We start from the raw sequence: 17,085 nt of genomic DNA, 5'->3' as shown, positions 1-17,085 counted from the left end.
GCGGCAGGATCTACAAAAAGAAGAAGAGAATTGATCAAAGAAGCAAAATAAAGCTAAAAGGGACAGTGATAGTGCCTGGGCGAAAGCACGAGTCTACCTCGGTCTGTCATTCGACAGATGGAGAATTGTGGAATATGAAAGGATTGAAAATCAGTCTTGAATTGTCCCTCTTCCTCGGAGACAGATATGTATATGTCTCATTTATGAAAGACATTGCAAGGGATTTTAGAAAATACAATCTTTGGAAATTGTTTTTCTTAAAGTCAGTTGGGGAATTCCAGTACCGCCCAACCCATCTCCATATACATCCCTCAAACAGCTGTGTTTAACAAAGAAAAATGGTATTAAAAATAAGTTGCGTCTTTCAAAACAAATTCACCTGCGAGCCAGATTAAGACCTTTACAACATAAGGTGGTGGGGCTCGTGAAACACCTCAGCTTTCACAGGGACCGCCAAAATTAACACAAGATAAAAGTTCATCGTAGTTGCTTTGACAGTATGTGAACTTTGTGCTTCCAGTCTGACACTACATCAGTCTAATCTCTGAGTTCACATGCTAAACTGATGATGGAAAGGCTTACCTATGTGATGCTGTCTTTGGGAATGAGATATCAAGAACAAGAAGTTGCTAAAAAGGTGCCCATGAGTGACCTCTAGCTCACCTGGTAGAGTGTGAGCCTCATGTAGGCAGTCCTTTGCAGCAGCCTGGGTTCGAGTCCGACTTGTGGCCCTTTCCTGCATCAGATTTTCAGGAAAATTATATTGCAACAAATCAGATCACGTTGTAGCAGGAAGTGAGTGTGATGGGATGGGAGGGGGGCAGTGTTTGATGCTGTTACCCGGCAGTCTGATGTCCTGTGGGCAGAAGCTGTTCGTCAGTCTTGTCCTGGATTTTGCACTCCTGTAGCGTCTGCCTGATGGCAGAAGCGTGAAGAGACTGCGGTTGGGCGTGTGTACTGTCCTTGATGATGTTGTGGGCCCTTCCGATGACCCTGGTGTTGTAAGTGTCCTGGATGGATAGGAAGGCTGCTCCTGAAATGAATTGTGCGGTTTTGATCACACGCTTGAGGGCCTACCGGTCCTGAGCAGTGAAGTCTCCGTATTAGACTGTGACTGAAGTGGTGAGGACACTTTCGACTACATCTGTAAAAGTTGCTGAGGATATTGGTTGGCATGCCAGATTTCCTCGCTTTCTTAAGAAGTACAGATGCTGCTGGGATTTCTTGACAATCTGTTGTGTGTCGTGAGACCAGGTGAGATCCTCGCTGATGTGGGTGCCAGGAAACCTAAAGGTTTTCACACTCTCTACCTCAGTCTCACCGATGTGTAGTAGCATGTGTTGCCCTTTTCTCCTCCAAGGATCAAAATCATTTCCTTGGCCTTATCTGCATTTAGGGAAAGATTATTTTCCTGCCATCTGTCTTCTGTACGATGTCTCTACCCCACCGGTGATCAGCCCAGTGACTGTGGTATCATCGGCAAATTCTATAATGCTGGTGTCGCTCTGGGAGGCCACACAGCCATACGTGAAAAGTGTGTATAGCAGGGGGCCCAGTACACAGCCCTGGGGGCTTACAGCTCTTATGCCTGGTGTACGGTGTCCAACTCTGACTGACTGGGGTCTGTCTGATAGAAAATTCAGCACCTAGGCACAGAGAGAGGGTGTCAGTCTGAGGTTGAGGAGTTTCCTAGAGTCTATGTGGTATGATTGTGTTGAATAGCATGTTATTTATTTTAACCATGAACATAAAAATAATATTAAAAAAACAGCAGTAAAGAAGCATCGCTGTAGACACAACATGCTCTCAGACCTACCTGATTTATCAGCTGTTGACCAAAGTTATTTCCCACCCTGGACTTGGCTATCATACCGTTTCAGTGGGTCCTTTGAGTGTGTCTGATTTGAACTACTGATTTTGCTTTTGGCAGAGATCAGAGTAGTAATTATGGCTAATTCATCTAATTCCTAAAATGCTGTTCTTGCTTCCCTTTATCAATATATTTGAGTTCTTTGATCTTTTAAGCAATGAGCACTATGATTTGAGTCAAATTAAAATGGTGTAATTATTGAAGTTCTGGAGGTAGATGATGACCTGTCAGACGATTGTCTGTCTGTGTCCGACATACTGTAGCATATTGACGTGTAGCTTCTGTTTGACTGTTGTTGTGCATTGTAAGGAAATTGTTGCCCCTAGTTTCAGATCCTAAATTAAACATTGTGATTTCTATGACTGACAGGTGGTGGGCGGCTCCCAGGGTGCACAGGTGAAGTTGTCTGACGGTTCTGTTAAGACAGTCACAGCAGCGGCAGCAGGCCACTTGTCCAAGCCGGGGACGACCACACTGAGGATGACAGGTGGAGTCATCACTGCCGCTAGTTCCACCCCCGGTTCTGTCAGTGCTGCAGCATCAGCGGCAGCCAATCAACAACAGGCAAGTTTCACAGTCCTCATATTCCTCTGTTTTATTCTGCCTGACAGCTGTTTGTTTTAAAAAGTCATTTCATACCAAACAGATGTTACATTAAAACTGGAATTGAACAATTTCCTTAATGACTGCAAATTTTGTTTTCATAGATCCCAGATTGCCTTACTAGTTTCATTTCCACCAAATCCAGTGTGATATAAAATATTTAATTTCCCATTTCCCAGTTATAAAAATAATTGGTTTGAATGCTTTCTGGAATTTGAGGATTATTTTCATGGTGAAAATGGATGCTTTTATCCCAGTTGGTGAATTTTGTTTTTATACTTTTGCACAAGTGAGAGATAAATCTTCTAGTGTTGTGCCACTGTCCTATGAATACATGTAAAATAGGAGTGACCTGGTGGGAGTGCAGTACCAAGGTCAGTGTTTGTCAGAGAGAGCGGAGAGTTTAGATGGTGTGTGTGTAGAGCCCTGAGCAGTCCATCAGCAGTGATCTGTGTTTGGGTGATTACAGCTTCAGAGTCAGTGGCCAGGCCTCATTAACTTGAGAAATGGAAACACACAAAAAGACTTCCTAGAGGTTCCAACAAGCAAAAACAAATATGTATGCAGTATGTAACAGTGAAAAACACTCTGTGCTGTGGAGATGTTGACGCAAACACAAAAGAGGAATACTTCACTGCGTTTCCTGTTTTGGAAAAACTGCCCTTTCAGGACTGTTAATTGAATTATGAGGACTCTCCGTGAGAGGAATTGACTCTTTTGTCTTTGAGGATTCCATAAAACCAGTGACCCGATCGGCACATCTCACTTGCACGGCACTGGAAAACAAATGTGACCAGAGCAAAGACAAGACAAGACAGTTAACACTGACTCTAAGGTCCTGCCACAGTACATAAAAGTCCTCCCGTCTAAACACCAATGTGTATTTTTAAATTGGTTTGTCGCATAAATAATTGTCATGTCATGTACACATTCTCTCATGTAACTGCAGAAGAGGTGAGATGTGTCATGCCATAAAATGTTTTTTGTTTTTCCACTTTGTCTCATAAAGTATTAAAAATAATTGTTAATCTGTGTTAATTTGCCAGTGTTGCTACACAGCAATATGTTATACACACTAGCTGTGTCTCAGTTCAGGGGCTGCAGCCTTTGAAGGCCATGTCCTTTGAAGACTGCACAGCCAAACTGAACGGTCCTGGAAATGGGACAGTTTGGTCTGCGGATGATTTCCTGGTTGCATCACCAGTTGTTCTTGCCCTGACCTGTTAGCATTAGTGTTTCCTAGCAACCAGTTGCACTTGATGAAAGAAGGAGTAAGCTAGTTATCTAGTTAGCCCAAACTTATGGACCCAGAAATCGTAATTATATACATATGTGTGTGTGTGTGTATATATATACACACACACACACATACTTGAGGAGATGATTCACTGCCGGAGACACCGCTGTTTGATATATTTCAGGCTGATGGAGGGCCGTTCATTACGTTAAGATTGTTTAAGCTGTGTGCTTTTAGCTAATAGTAATGTTAACAACTGTAAGTTAACTTAATTTGATATGTAATCATCATTGGTGCACAATGCATCTTGGGATAGGCTGGGCCATGAAGGATTCTTCCGTTGCATCCTCCAAATTCTGGGAAAGAAGCCTGCATTTCTCGGCCACATATGAAGGAGCCTTAAAATGAGACAGCCTTGGTCACACTGGTGTGATGCAAATGGTCTTCAAATGCAGCCTTTGAAGGCTACAGCCCCTGAATTGAGACGCAGCTATTTTAGTAGCACAGTTTGTCATCAGAACAATATCAATGAGTTAAAACTCTGTCAACAGTCCATGAGCGTCTATTCGATCATTGCTGTTGTTTGGTTTATGCTGGGTGCACATTACACAAGAATCAAGCCAATTTCGGGCCCAGGTCCTCCCTCCTGATAATGGTCAGCAAAGCCCCAATTTTTAATGGCTGTAAATATCACCTTTCCATATTTTCCTGTGGTGTGAGATATGTTAAGTGGTAGTTTTTTGTATATCCCTGACCTGCTCAGAAGTCCATCCTGGCCGCACTGATTTCAAATGGTCAATAGTTTCTGTATTTTCTGTAAAACGTTGTGCAAAAACAGCAAATTCTTCCTGCCTGTCGTCTGCCATGTTTGTATATTCTGAAGTCACGATAAATTGTGAGATTTGCAAGATTTATGGTTTTGAGAGTTGAGAGTTGGGACTGGTTGTCTGTGAATGGAATCTGTTATACATACACTATTGGAACAAAACTGTCAAAAAGTATCACTGCATATGATTCTGTTTAAGGTTTCTCACATTTTCAGTATGTTTTATTTATATATATATATATATATATATATATATATATATATATATACCCTCTATTCAACTAGAAGTCACATTTAGATTAGAATATCTTTAACAAATGAGACCTGCCTAAGACAGGGTCTAATAGCAGCATCCAGCACAAACAGGATGACAACATCAAGTCATTGTTAAGAATTGGAAAAGCTTTCAGTGTGGGCCAGTCTCGAGTTGACTGACAGTGACATTGATGGAGTGCAGAATGACAGTGTTTCTGTTCACTTCCTGGTTGACAGCTGTGTTTCTGTGTGCTCTGTGCAGGCTGCCGATGGAGGGAAGTCTGCCTCTCAGCACCACTCGCTCCTGGTGGCAGCCAACCAAGCTGCAGTAATCAGTGCGGCTAAAAGCGCCAGCGCTGTTGCTGGAGGCAGCCTGTCGAAGACGGCTGTGGCCACCTTGGTCAAGGGTGCCGGCAACTCTGCCACGATGTCAAAGAGCGCTGCGGGTTCAACTGGAGCTGTAGTAACGGTAGCCAAAGGCATCACCAACATGCCTGTTGTCAGCATGTCCAAGGGTGCAGGGGTGGGGTCTGTGGTGGGTGCGCCCAAAAGTAGCGGCACGTCACTTGTCACTGCAGCCTCATTAGTCAGCGGGATGGCAGCAGGAGGAGGGAAGACAGGTGCTACTCTCTCAGGTACTCAGTGCTGCATTTATTACTTGATTAAGTCACATGATTTGAACACATATAGCACAGGTCCAGACACAAATTGCTTTTAATCTGGAATGTGTTGTGATTTATCCAGGGATGCTGAAGATCCACTCAGGAGGCTCCAGCTCCCAGCAGACAGTCTTAACCATCCCTGCCAACCAGCTCAAGCAGCTGGGGGTTGGCACTGGGTCTGGAGGGGTGCAAACCATACTCATGCCTGTTGGGAAAGGTAAGTACGTCCGAGACAGCCCTTTGAAACATGTATTTAGCCAGTACAACAGTCTCTAGTCTTTTATAACCAAGGAGTGTGTTCCAGATCGAAAAACTGTGTACTCAGCGCATCACTAGATAAAAGGCAGTAGCAATGGCGTTTGAATAAAACATGAAGCAGTGTTGACATTGATTGCTTTGTTGGTGTGCCACATGTTTTACAACACGTTTCTGAGGAGCTAATGTTGAAATAAAGCATGTTGTTCTCTCAAATTATTTTGTAGCTACAGCAGCTTTGTCCAATTTGTCTTTGTGAGCTGAGTTCATTTTGCCAATACGTATGACGACGCTGTGATTTATTTCAGACAGATGCGCAAACATCAAGTGTAGATTCTCCTCTGCAGTAAACCATATTCCTCCCCTCTCATTTTTCATCTGACTGTTAAGCCTATTTACCTAATGGGCCATTGATCCATCCTGTGTGTGTTTCCTCTGTGTGTAGTCGTGTCTAAAGGCCCAGTCTCCAGTACTCCTTCCTCCTCCTCTTCCACCGCCCCTGGAGCAGCTGGAGCTGGAGCCTCCCCAAGTCCTGCCAGACAGGCATCCCCCTCCCTTGCCCTGCCTCTGGCACAAGGTGAGAGGGGTCCATCCCGACTCCACCCACTCTCGTCTCATCTCATTTTTTCACTCTTTTATTCCCAAACCTCCTTTTTCTTTCATTCTGTCATATTTTATGACACTAGTGACATTACCATCGTGAGTTTGGGACTGAGCACACATTTCTCTACAAAAACAAAATGTGTCACTCCTCAGCATCAGTCCCTTATACACCGCCTGTTCAAGGCCAGAGTGTCGCACTGTTATTCCACCTCCCCAGTCAGTATCAAAGGTACAAACAGGAACGGGGGGACAGACTCGTTCTGCCATTAAGCCGGCGGTGCAGGTAGTAACAGAGCTGAATCGACGTCTCTGTAAAAGTGACAGCCAGCATGGGACACACAGTAGACGCTGACGCTGTTGGGTCACACGTCACACCTCTTGTGCCTCTGGAATACTAGCATGCCATCAACAATCCCACACCGAGGCAGAGTTAAGGCAGATTTATGGTAGGGTGTTCAACAATTTGATGAGTGTCGCTTGACTGAAATAATATAACGTCAACAGACAAAAATTGTCATTCAGCACTTTGATTTCAGCTAGAGAATTTAGCTTTGTCCTGAAAAAAGTCATGTATTGCAATGTGAGTGGGTGCTTTTAATAACATCGTCATGGAAATAGTAGTTTTTAGTCTACACCACTTGGACCTGTATTTAGCGTCTGCGTCCACAGAAGCAGCCGGCCTCTTGTAGCTGGTGAACTGAGAGGACAGCAGTCAACCAAATCGCCCTTACCAGGCTGACTGACAGCAGACATTTACTGAACCGAAATATTATTCATGTCAACTCGTTCGGGATGAAATCAACAGTGTTTGTGTTTATTGGTTCGTCGATTTTATTTCCTAACCCACCGTGGTGAATGAGGGGAATCTGCCACTCACATTTTAACAACTGTTTGTACAGATTACACTTTATTAAACGTGACGATAAACAGAACGTAAAAATATGATGTCTCTGGTTAGCAAGGAGACGACTTTAAACGTTTCCTGTAAGCATAAATTGAACACAATGCACAACTGTTTAATTTCTTTCAAGTGACAGTTATCAAAATTGTCGAGCACCCTTTCATAAATTGGGCGTTATAACAGCATTGTTTGGATCAGTGTAAAAAAGGAAAGACGAAGTAATGGCGGGTCTTCTTTGTGGCTGTATTGTGGAATCTCTGTATTTAATACAGTCAACAAAGACAAACTTCAACCTCAAACTGATTCATTGAAATTAACCTCACCCTCACACTTGCCTTTTTTGCTGTCGCTCTGTGCTGCCACAGTGAAGACAGAGCCAGGTGCCAGCACAGCTGTCACAGCTGGTCCATCTCCCCCGGTGACCGCTCCTGGCCCCACCTCTGTCCACGCAGCCACCACAGTCAAGCAGGAGCAAGGGGCGGATAACTCTGCACACGACCTCATCAAGTAAGGACAAGTCACGATGCTGCTTTCACTTACAGCACAGTAACTGATTTTTAGAAGGATAGATAATTTATTATCTGTTAAAAGGGCAGGTGTGAGAGAAGAAACAGATTTTTCTCTGCGTCCGCTCTGATACTGAGTCATCAGAGTGAAATTGTGTTTTTATACATATTTCTTTAAGTGTTAAAATCTCCATATTTATTTTAGTGAACTCACTGAAGAATATTATAGCTCCATTTATTAAAGCTGTCAAATAACTACCAGCATAGTGATGGAAAGTTTTAAGCATACATTTCCTTCCAGCAGCCAACACAGTGAGTATTTTCTGGCTGTATGTCTGACACTTGTGATTCCATTCTCAGCACTGAGCACATAGAGACCATGATGCAGCTGCTGACAGCTGTGGTGAAGAAGTTCCCTCTTATTGTGCCAGATAAGAGTAAGTGAGCTTGTCTTCTGTGTGGCGTGTTGAAAAAGCAGCTCGGTATATTAAAGCAGACTGAAAGCTAATACACTGGGCTTTTGTCTGTTTTTGTTCAGCTGAAGATTCCCATCCGTTCTGTGCCTCTTCAACAGAGCAGTATTATTCCTGGACTATTGGCAAGCGCAGAGCATCAGAGGTGACTTTGTTGTTTTGTGTGTTTGTGTGTTGCTGTGTGCGTGATGATGAAAATTCAAAATGAGTGCTGTCGTTATCTGTGCCTTTGACTGATTACTAAGCCTCAGTGGAGTCAGACTGCTGATAGGACGGTGAAGATGTATATTAGTTATAAAATAACATAAATCCAGTGATTAGTCGACAAAAGAAAAATCATCACGCTGGGCTTTTTAGTTTTCTCACTATTTTCTTGTATTTTATAGACTCATTAATATCTCAGAGCGGCAGCATCCACTTACTAGCAGTTGCTGTCCAGGTTCCAGGGTGAGGGCGTCTGTAATGTCAGTGATAATTTGCATTGTTTGCAGTTTTGTTGTCTGTGTAATCTGTCTTGGTGCTGGGCCCCTGACTCAGCGAGCTTTCTGCTTGCCTCATGTCCTCCTATCTATCTGGTCAGATGTGTATCTCTGCCAGGTTGTCTCCTCTCATCTCGTCCTAATGGCTTCATCAATAGCTCATACAGACCAGCCCATGTCTTAGCTGTCTGTTCTCCTTCTCTCTATGACTATTAAAGGCTCTCAGACGAGCCCAGACGTGGATATTTATATCTACAGGTCACTAATTTACTTAGGGGACGTGGGACTCAAAGCACATCATGAGTCAAGGACAGGCTGCAGGGTAGCCTTTACTGGGCTGGAGAGATTATGATTACTTTCATTATGAATTGATAAGTCTATAAAATGTCAAAAAAATTGTAAAAAATGCTCTTTACAATTTTCCTAAGCCCAAAGTGATGACTTATATCTTCTTTTGTCCAACCAAAAGTCCAAAACCCAAAGACTATTATACATTTAATACATCATACATCACTTTACTGTCACAAATGACAAAGAAAAGCAGAAAATTCTCACAATTAAAGAAGTTAGAACCAGCAAATGTTGGACATTTTTGCTTGAAAAAAAAATGTAATGATTCCACCCAACACTTTCGGTATGGTGCCTTTGGAACCAAAAGTTACCTTCAGTAATGGTACCTCACTGTATTTCCTCATAGATGGCACCTTGTTTATCGACCACAGGACGAGGTTGCAGGCTGAGATTTTCAGAACAAAATCAAACACGCTGCAGTGAGAGTCTCTCTTAATGGGATATTTAATAATAGCGGGTTTGTGCGTTTAGTCCTTCTCAGGCAAGCGACAATGCTCCACGATGCTGTTTTTTCTCCAAGTGAGGATTAGAATATACGCAGTTCACATATTCCTGTTGAAATTAATATATATTTTTAAACGTTTGAAGATCCACTCATTACTAAAAGTCTGTGTCATCCAAGAGAGGAAAAAACATCACAAGTAATGGTCAGAGTTGTCACAGTGAAATTTAAGGTGTGCTGATGAATTCACGTCCTCAACTCATGCATTAAGTAACATTACAAGTAAACGTTCCACCTTAAAAGTTTATAGTTACAGTTAACTAATAAAACGTAGTACAAACAGAGGTCACATGAGCTTCAAATCCTGCCACAACTCAGCCCTGAGCAGAGTGACCGTCCTCTATTGACCAATCAACAGACTGCAGTGTTCACAGCTCCACCTTTTAGTACCAGATCTGTGTGCTAGGTACCCCAACAGAGGGGGGACCAAAGTGAGGATGATACGGAACAGTTCCGGAGTTTTGATTGAGTCATGGGGTGGATAATTGATCAGTCGATCCAAACAGAGTGAGAGGGGCAGCTGTTTGTGAGTGAAAGCAAATTTTAGACCCATCGCTGAAGGTTAAGTTTCACTTTCATTGCACCTGTGGCTCTGCTGCTCAGTCCGTGCCCTCCATCTGTGGAGCAAATAACAACCGAATGATATGTATATTCCAACAGCTCACCTAGTAAAATCTAAACTAGGCATGGGTCACGATTTTCGAATTTCGAATAGTCGTTTTATTTTTGAAAAAACGATTTTTTTAATGCATCTATTACTATTCGCTGTCTTATTTCCCCCCTTTATTTGACGTGCAATTCAGCTCCTAACTGCACACTAAGTGCGCACTTCCGCACTGTAGTTTCCTGTAAAAGTGTCTGTGAAAAATCCCCGCGATGTGAAAAATACATGCCGAGCAGTCACTGGTGCGTGGAGCTTTGCATGCACAGGGCTTGCGGACGTCCGCTTTGAGTCTGCGTGGACCTCCGTGGAGTCTGTTCCGTGTATGTTCCGCCCGAGTATGTTTGGGCATTTAATGATGAATGGATCTCTGTGTGCGTGGCTCCGGGGGCGGGGAGGGCGATTATTCGAAAAATTGTCAAATAGTTGCCACGATTTTCGAAAAGTGTTTTTGCTTGTGCTGCCCATCCCTAATCTAAACGTTACTTGAATAGTTGCGATTCTTTTTTTCAGTTGACTAATTGATCAATCAACTAATCCGTGTAGCTCTAATCAATGTGAAGCTGTGGATTTTAGGGCTTTCAGGCCTCATGTACAGTTTCACATAACAGATATTGTCTGTGTAGCTTCAGCGAGCGGTGGCAGTAAAGCGGGTTGTCCAGGATGTGTTGGACCGCTCGCCCCGCCTGCAGGCCCTCACCCCCCCAAAAACCAGAGAGGTGGTGCAGTGGTGTCGGCAGAGGGGCTACACGCCGCCTGACCTCGAGCCTCAACGCAAGAATGATGACGAGTCCATCGAGGACATCCTCACACAGATTGACAACGAGCCTGGTGAGTTTGTGTGTTTTTGGTGCAGAGCGGCTTTCTCACAGGGATTATTTACTTTGCCTTTTTTTTTTTTTTTTTTTTTTTTTTTTTTTTTTTTTGCGATTTCACAGTCGACTCTTTTGTCAGCAGCTCAAAGTGGATCAATATTCTCCCTTCAGCGTTGCGTGTGTGGGTGTAGCGCTTCTGCAGCTACCACTTGGTCCAGTAATGTGTTTGCAGTCCAGTAGCGTGAGGGCGGCCAGTGTGCAGCCTCAGTGCTTTTGTTCAGCCGTGTTGTTTTATTCACAGATAGTTCTCATTAATTCCGTCTTTTGTCTCTAAAGGGTGAGAGACGAGGCTGCTTAGCTCCGTGAGTCACACACTTGCCTGAGCCAGACAATATGATAATCTGTTTGTGTTCTCCTCGGCCCTCCTCCTCGCACAAATATCTTTATTTTTAATTGTCACATTGTTGAAGTGGTAAAATGAGCCAATATTTAACAGAAGCCCTCAGCATTTTTTCCTTTAAGCACACAGCTGCACAACAAGCTGCTGAGTGAAATGCTGATGAAGTTGCTGTTACAGCTCGGCTGGGATGCTGCAGCTTGTGAACTGGTGTGTTAAATGTGCATGTGAATCGGTCCGCAGAGTGCCCAACGACCCTGTGTAGCTGCGAGGAGCTGGTGCAGCGGCTGGAGCAGATGCAAGCTCTGCTGAAGACTGAACCAGAGGAGGCAGACGACCAAATAGTGGACATCATCACTGTGACGCCTCCCTGCCAGAAACTAAAGGTCAAAGAAGAGGAGCAGGAGGCTGACGCAGAGCCCAAGTTCTTCCTGGGTCCCTGCATGTCGGCGCAGTTTGTTGGTGAAACTGCGCAGCAGGTCAGGAAAACACATGATGAATTTAACCAATAACATCCTGCTATTGTGTTGCCTGTAGTAACTGAATTTTTAACCAGAAGAGGCTGCACCACTTTCTCTATTTTTATATGATGACTCCTCATTCTCTCCCAGATCGGAGTAACCTTCCAGCCAGTCGAGGTGGAGAAGAATGTGTTCGCTCCAGTAGTGGAAGCCATGATTCTGAAGGTCGGTCACTATACAGGCCAGGACAGAAAAAAAGTTGTCCATTTACAGTAGCTCATCATTACCTCAACATACCCTTGACTAGAATGATGAATATACGGTGTGTTTAAGATGTAGCCCTGCACAGTATCACGTGTTTCACCTTGTACTGTACGAGAGAGTGGGTTTCTTTGTGACTAATGATGTGTGTGTTTGTGTGTGTCTGTGTGTGTGTGCACTGCAGGCTACTGAACAGTTTGCCAGTGACATCCTGAGAGAAGCTCTGGCTGGGGCCTACGCCAAATCCCCTCAGAACAGGTCAGCCTGTTTTTTTTTTCTCTCTCTCTCTCTCTCTCTCTCTCTCTAACATGCAACCTGCTTAATGCTCCATTTTCCACTTCATTCATTTTATGTAGGGCTCGTACAAACGTCCAGTTTGCTACTCAGATTACTCCTGACTTGTCCACAATGAGAAAAATCTAGAAATTGCATTGAGTGAATAGATGTTTTGTAATAATTTCAGTTTCAGAACATTATTAAAATGCAGAATTTACAGCAACTTAAATTGAATGATGTGCATGTTGAGGCTCAGACACACCAAACTGACATCGAAGACCTTGTGGTGATGAGGCCAAGTGTTGCGTTGCCTCACGTCTACTTTGTTTTGGCGGAAAAGAAACACTTGACCTCACCATAAAGACTACATCCAACAGCCAACTAGCGTGTACGCTCTGCGCCTGTTTGAGAGGAAATAACTCTTCATAGCAGCAGGTGGCGATAGTCTGTATTTGTCATTCAAAAAGACAAACCAAAAGACAGACAGGACAAATTCCAGACGCTAGTTAGCACATTTACAACGCAACCTGATATCGAACGAACACAGGATATTTCCCATGTGCAAGCGAACGATAACACAATGAAATACAGTGATAACACAAATCAAAAATAATCTTACCCCATGTAACAAGGTTTTTTTTTTATCTCACTTCCTCTTGACTTTCATGAGTCATTTGTTTACTTTCCTCACTTTAGTTCCTCTTCTCCTGTGCTGAGCTGAACTGCCAACCAGATTGTTTTTTGTCACTGCCGATTTAACGTGCTGAATCAGCCAATAAAACAGCCAACAAGGGTCGACTAGTGCCAGTGGTGCGAGACACCCTGCAAAAACTAAGGCGACATACGCTCACTAACAGCCTAACACTGACCAACAGCTGACCATCAGTTTGGTGTGTCAGGGCCCTAAGATAATGTGAAGAGATAGTGATAACTTTAATTTCCAATTAATTTATGTTTTCTGTAACTAGAAACAGTAGAACAGGGCTGATCAATGTTAAATTGATTGACAAACATTTTCGAGAGTAGACCACCACAGTAGAGTTTGTGCTCTGTAATAAATCTGCAAATACTATATTAATGGTAACGTCTGATATTTTTATGACCATCTTACCTCACCTGCAGAAACCAAGAGGTTGCACATTATTGTTTTATCTTTGTGCCATTTAATGCTTTGCAGACAAAGACTGTGGAACGTTTAACCAGAGTGTTTTGTTTTCTGATGTAAGACAGCGAGGCACTGAACGGAAAGAGACCTCAGAATGAATTGACTCAAACCTGAATCAGTTAATGACAAACACTTTTGAGTGTTGAATTATTATTAGCCATGCTCAAAATCATGACTTCATAACATTGGGTTTTGCAGGGCTCCAAGAGAGATCACAGCCATGAACATCCACCAGGCGGTCAGTAGCATCCCCACCTGTGACTTCCTCACCAACGCACACATGGGTTACCTTTCTAAGGACAACTGAGGCATAACAAGATGGACACTGGCTGGTAATCGACACTTAGTGAGATGTGAGGACTGTTTGATCTCCTGGTTTTGACCAAGCTGCCAGGAACAGCGCTGGACTTTGACGCCAATTTGACATAGTGGCCAAACCGTGGAATTACACCTTGTGGGTCTGTCATGGAGCTCAAAAAGAATTTTACTGTAGACTTAAATTGTGAGAGAGACATCTGTAAATCAGTGGGTACGTTTTATTGAGTGCACAATCCCTGCTTTCAGAATTTGATCCATTTGCCCGAGAACATTTCGAAAGTCTAGAAGAGTGCAAGATTAGATTAGTGGAGTGCTAAACTGGAAGTTAGCTGCCTGGCCCACAGAAGTCTCTAGTGCGCTTGCTTTATGGGTGGTGTAATACAGAAGATCTGGGTAATTTTACACTTGGAAGGAAACATTTGTAGCTTTATGCACCACTGAGCAACTTTCACAGGCATGAACACGGCCCCGTCTCCAAGGCTGTATCCAGTTCTCTTTATTTATCCATGGTTAGAACAGAGTCTCTGTGAACTGACTGAATATTCACACCTGGATGTTGTCCTGTTGCCTCAGGTTGCACAGTAATAACTAATGTACTGTATTCATTAACTTTATCATAGAAGGGCTCAGCTTGCTTCTCACAGCAGCCGCACAGCAGCGGAATAACAAATGTTTCTAATAATCTGGGTGTACTGTAACACTGTAGTCCTAATGTATCGAGAAGCAGCATTGTGGGACTCGTGTTATTTCATTTTAAGAGGCCGTCGTGCTCTCGCTTACCTCATAACAAGATTATTGTAATGATGAAGTGATTCCTGCTAGACAGCCAGCAAGTCATCAGGGGAATGAAGCCTGAGTGACTTACAGGGCTGAAAAACGACATCAGACAGCTGTCCCCCTCCTTCATCCGTCACCCTGCTGTCACACATTCAGTTCACCTGCAGAGGTGAAGCACAGATTTCACAGCAAATCGGAAAACACTAATGAACATCTGAGTATTAGGGTTCTCTATCAGTCACGCTGATAGTAATGTCTGGTTGGTACTTTGGGCAAAGCAAACCGAGAGGTTCTTCCAAAAGTGTCATTGCCATGGCAACCAATGAGTCGTCACTGCGAACATCCTTTGATGTATTTTCAGTGATACCTGGCAGGGGTAATTATGGCTCTTACAATAGTGCTGTTTTGTAAGTCTCCTCCGAGGAGCCGACTGATTCATGTTCCTTATTTTTAAGTTGCAGACAGATTATGAAGGGTTGTAAAAAAAAATCCCATGTCAGACTCTGAACAAGACACAGCTAATAGTCTAATGAACTGATCATCACAAACTCAAGACATCACTCTCAATATTTATCTGCTCTCCTTCATGGAATAGTTTTGATAGCCAGCTGAAAGTGCTTTTAAGTGTTCTGGTTAACAACCAATCATGTGATGTACACAGTGTATATGACCAATATGAAATAGACGGTGTTTTCAAACCCTGTTTTATTTTTTTATCTAATAATGGCTGCGAACAGTAACGCCCTAACAGTAGTGAATGTGCGTGTATGAATATGTGTGAATAGTGGATGTAGTCATCACAGAAGTTAATGGCAAGTGAGTGCTCGTGTGTGTTTTGTCAGCTGATGTTGGTAATTCTGTTTCATGTGGAGCTTTGCATTATGTTAATGTGTGGATGAGTGGATGAGTGGAGGTGTTTGGAGCGAGTGGTTGTGATGCCTGTTCAACCAAATTAGTGTAGAAGGTTACCCAAACATTGTATTTTCATGTTTCAGTGCAAACCAAAAATATAATCAATATTCTTGTAATAAACAAAGTAAAACTTGATTTGTTGGATTGGTTTTTTTTTAAACCAACATAATCACGATGGACTGTGGGCGGTGAACTGGAGTATCTTTTGACTATGAAGGGATGGTGATTGCAAATGGTAAATGGACCTGTGCTTGTATAGCGCTTTTCGAGACTTTCGACCACTCAAAGGGCTTTTTACACTACAAGCCACAAATCGTTTACACACTGGTGGCTGAGGCTACCACACAAGGTGCCACCTGCTGCTGAGTTTTTAACAAACTCACACACCGACGGAACAGCCATCAAGAGCAATTCGGGGTTCAGTATCCTGCTTAAGGATACTATAGCCAGGGATCAAACCCCTGATCTGATTAGTGGACAACCCACTCTACCATCTAAGCCACAGATGTAGGCACCTATTAAACTTGAGAGTCAAAGGGCCAGTTTGCCCAAATTATATGAAGTTTTCTCACTCAATTTTTATCTAGCCATGCACATAGTTTTGATTTTATCTGTTGACTCTAATGCAGTTGTTTCAGATTTCCTTCATTTTCAGGCTGGTTTTGTGGATTTGGAGCTAAATGTTGTGCCTGGGGCACGTCGTGTATTAATGATACTCGTTACCTGGAGAGGTTGGAAAAAGATACACGTTTCTTCCCTGTTCCAAAACCAAAATCAAACCCTGAAAAGTGTAGGGTTAGCTAGCTAGCTACTGAAGATATAGCCTACTGAATGTATACACATGCTGCTTTTGCTTTTTAATGATTATAACAGTGAATAAAGACCGACCCTGCTGTACAGGAACCAGTGAAGGGAAGCAGGGAAACTTTGCTGATATTCAACCAGCTGTGTGTCATCACATTGTGTGCAGGTGAACGTTGTTTGACTTCCCCCAGAGATCCCTGCCTGTCCAGGTGCTTGGAGCAGCACGAGGTGAAGCCAAACACTGTTCATCTGCACACACTGCGATGCCACACAGCTGGTTCAATATCAGTGAAGTTTTCCTTTATATTCATTGTGTTGTGTGGCGATCAGCAGTGATGTGGTGGTTCACTTTTACACTGTGATCTGTAGCCTATAGTTCGGCTTTAGCTTCTAACTATCTTTGTCTTTTTAACCTGTTGTTGCTGCTGAGTCAGTTTGACATCCTGGATATATCCTTCAAACACAGACTGTAGACCCCTCTGTCTGCTGCTCTCTGGAATAACTGTTTAATTTTTCCAAAAAACATGATAGTATTTCTTCAGGGAGTGCAGTTACTTACAGTGTGGGCTCCATGCTTACTCCGACAGCTTGTCAGACCATCACAAAGGGGCGGGGCTAAGTGAAAGGTCAATTGTGGTGGAGACTGATGTTTCTGGAAAGACCATTTTCATTATTTTTTTTTTTTTAAATAAATATTCATTATAAAAACGGCCGA

General features: G+C 43.1%; 1 protein-coding gene across 3 annotated transcripts in view; it reads left to right on the top strand.

Moving 5' to 3' along the window:
- Window positions 1–15,701, top strand: part of yeats2 (YEATS domain containing 2) — a 34,652-nt gene extending 18,951 nt beyond the window's left edge. For 2 of the 3 annotated variants that reach the window (XM_049599139.1, XM_049599138.1), the window contains exons 19-30: window positions 2,240–2,434; window positions 5,054–5,426; window positions 5,536–5,670; window positions 6,154–6,285; window positions 7,578–7,719; window positions 8,079–8,155; window positions 8,257–8,336; window positions 10,811–11,015; window positions 11,640–11,875; window positions 12,008–12,082; window positions 12,303–12,376; window positions 13,758–15,701. In XM_049599139.1, the coding sequence (XP_049455096.1) occupies window positions 2,240–2,434; window positions 5,054–5,426; window positions 5,536–5,670; window positions 6,154–6,285; window positions 7,578–7,719; window positions 8,079–8,155; window positions 8,257–8,336; window positions 10,811–11,015; window positions 11,640–11,875; window positions 12,008–12,082; window positions 12,303–12,376; window positions 13,758–13,866 (1,833 nt within the window). In that variant the 3' untranslated portion in view covers window positions 13,867–15,701. The remainder of the gene's footprint in view (window positions 1–2,239; window positions 2,435–5,053; window positions 5,427–5,535; window positions 5,671–6,153; window positions 6,286–7,577; window positions 7,720–8,078; window positions 8,156–8,256; window positions 8,337–10,810; window positions 11,016–11,639; window positions 11,876–12,007; window positions 12,083–12,302; window positions 12,377–13,757) is intronic. The other variant, XM_049599140.1, reaches the window with a different exon arrangement.
- The last annotated feature ends 1,384 nt before the right edge of the window (window positions 15,702–17,085 follow it).

The sequence above is a fragment of the Epinephelus fuscoguttatus genome, linkage group LG15, assembly GCF_011397635.1.
Source record: "Epinephelus fuscoguttatus linkage group LG15, E.fuscoguttatus.final_Chr_v1".
NCBI lineage: Eukaryota > Metazoa > Chordata > Actinopteri > Perciformes > Serranidae > Epinephelus > Epinephelus fuscoguttatus.
The sequence above is the reverse complement of the archived record's forward strand: the minus strand, read 5'-3'. Positions and strand labels throughout refer to the sequence as shown.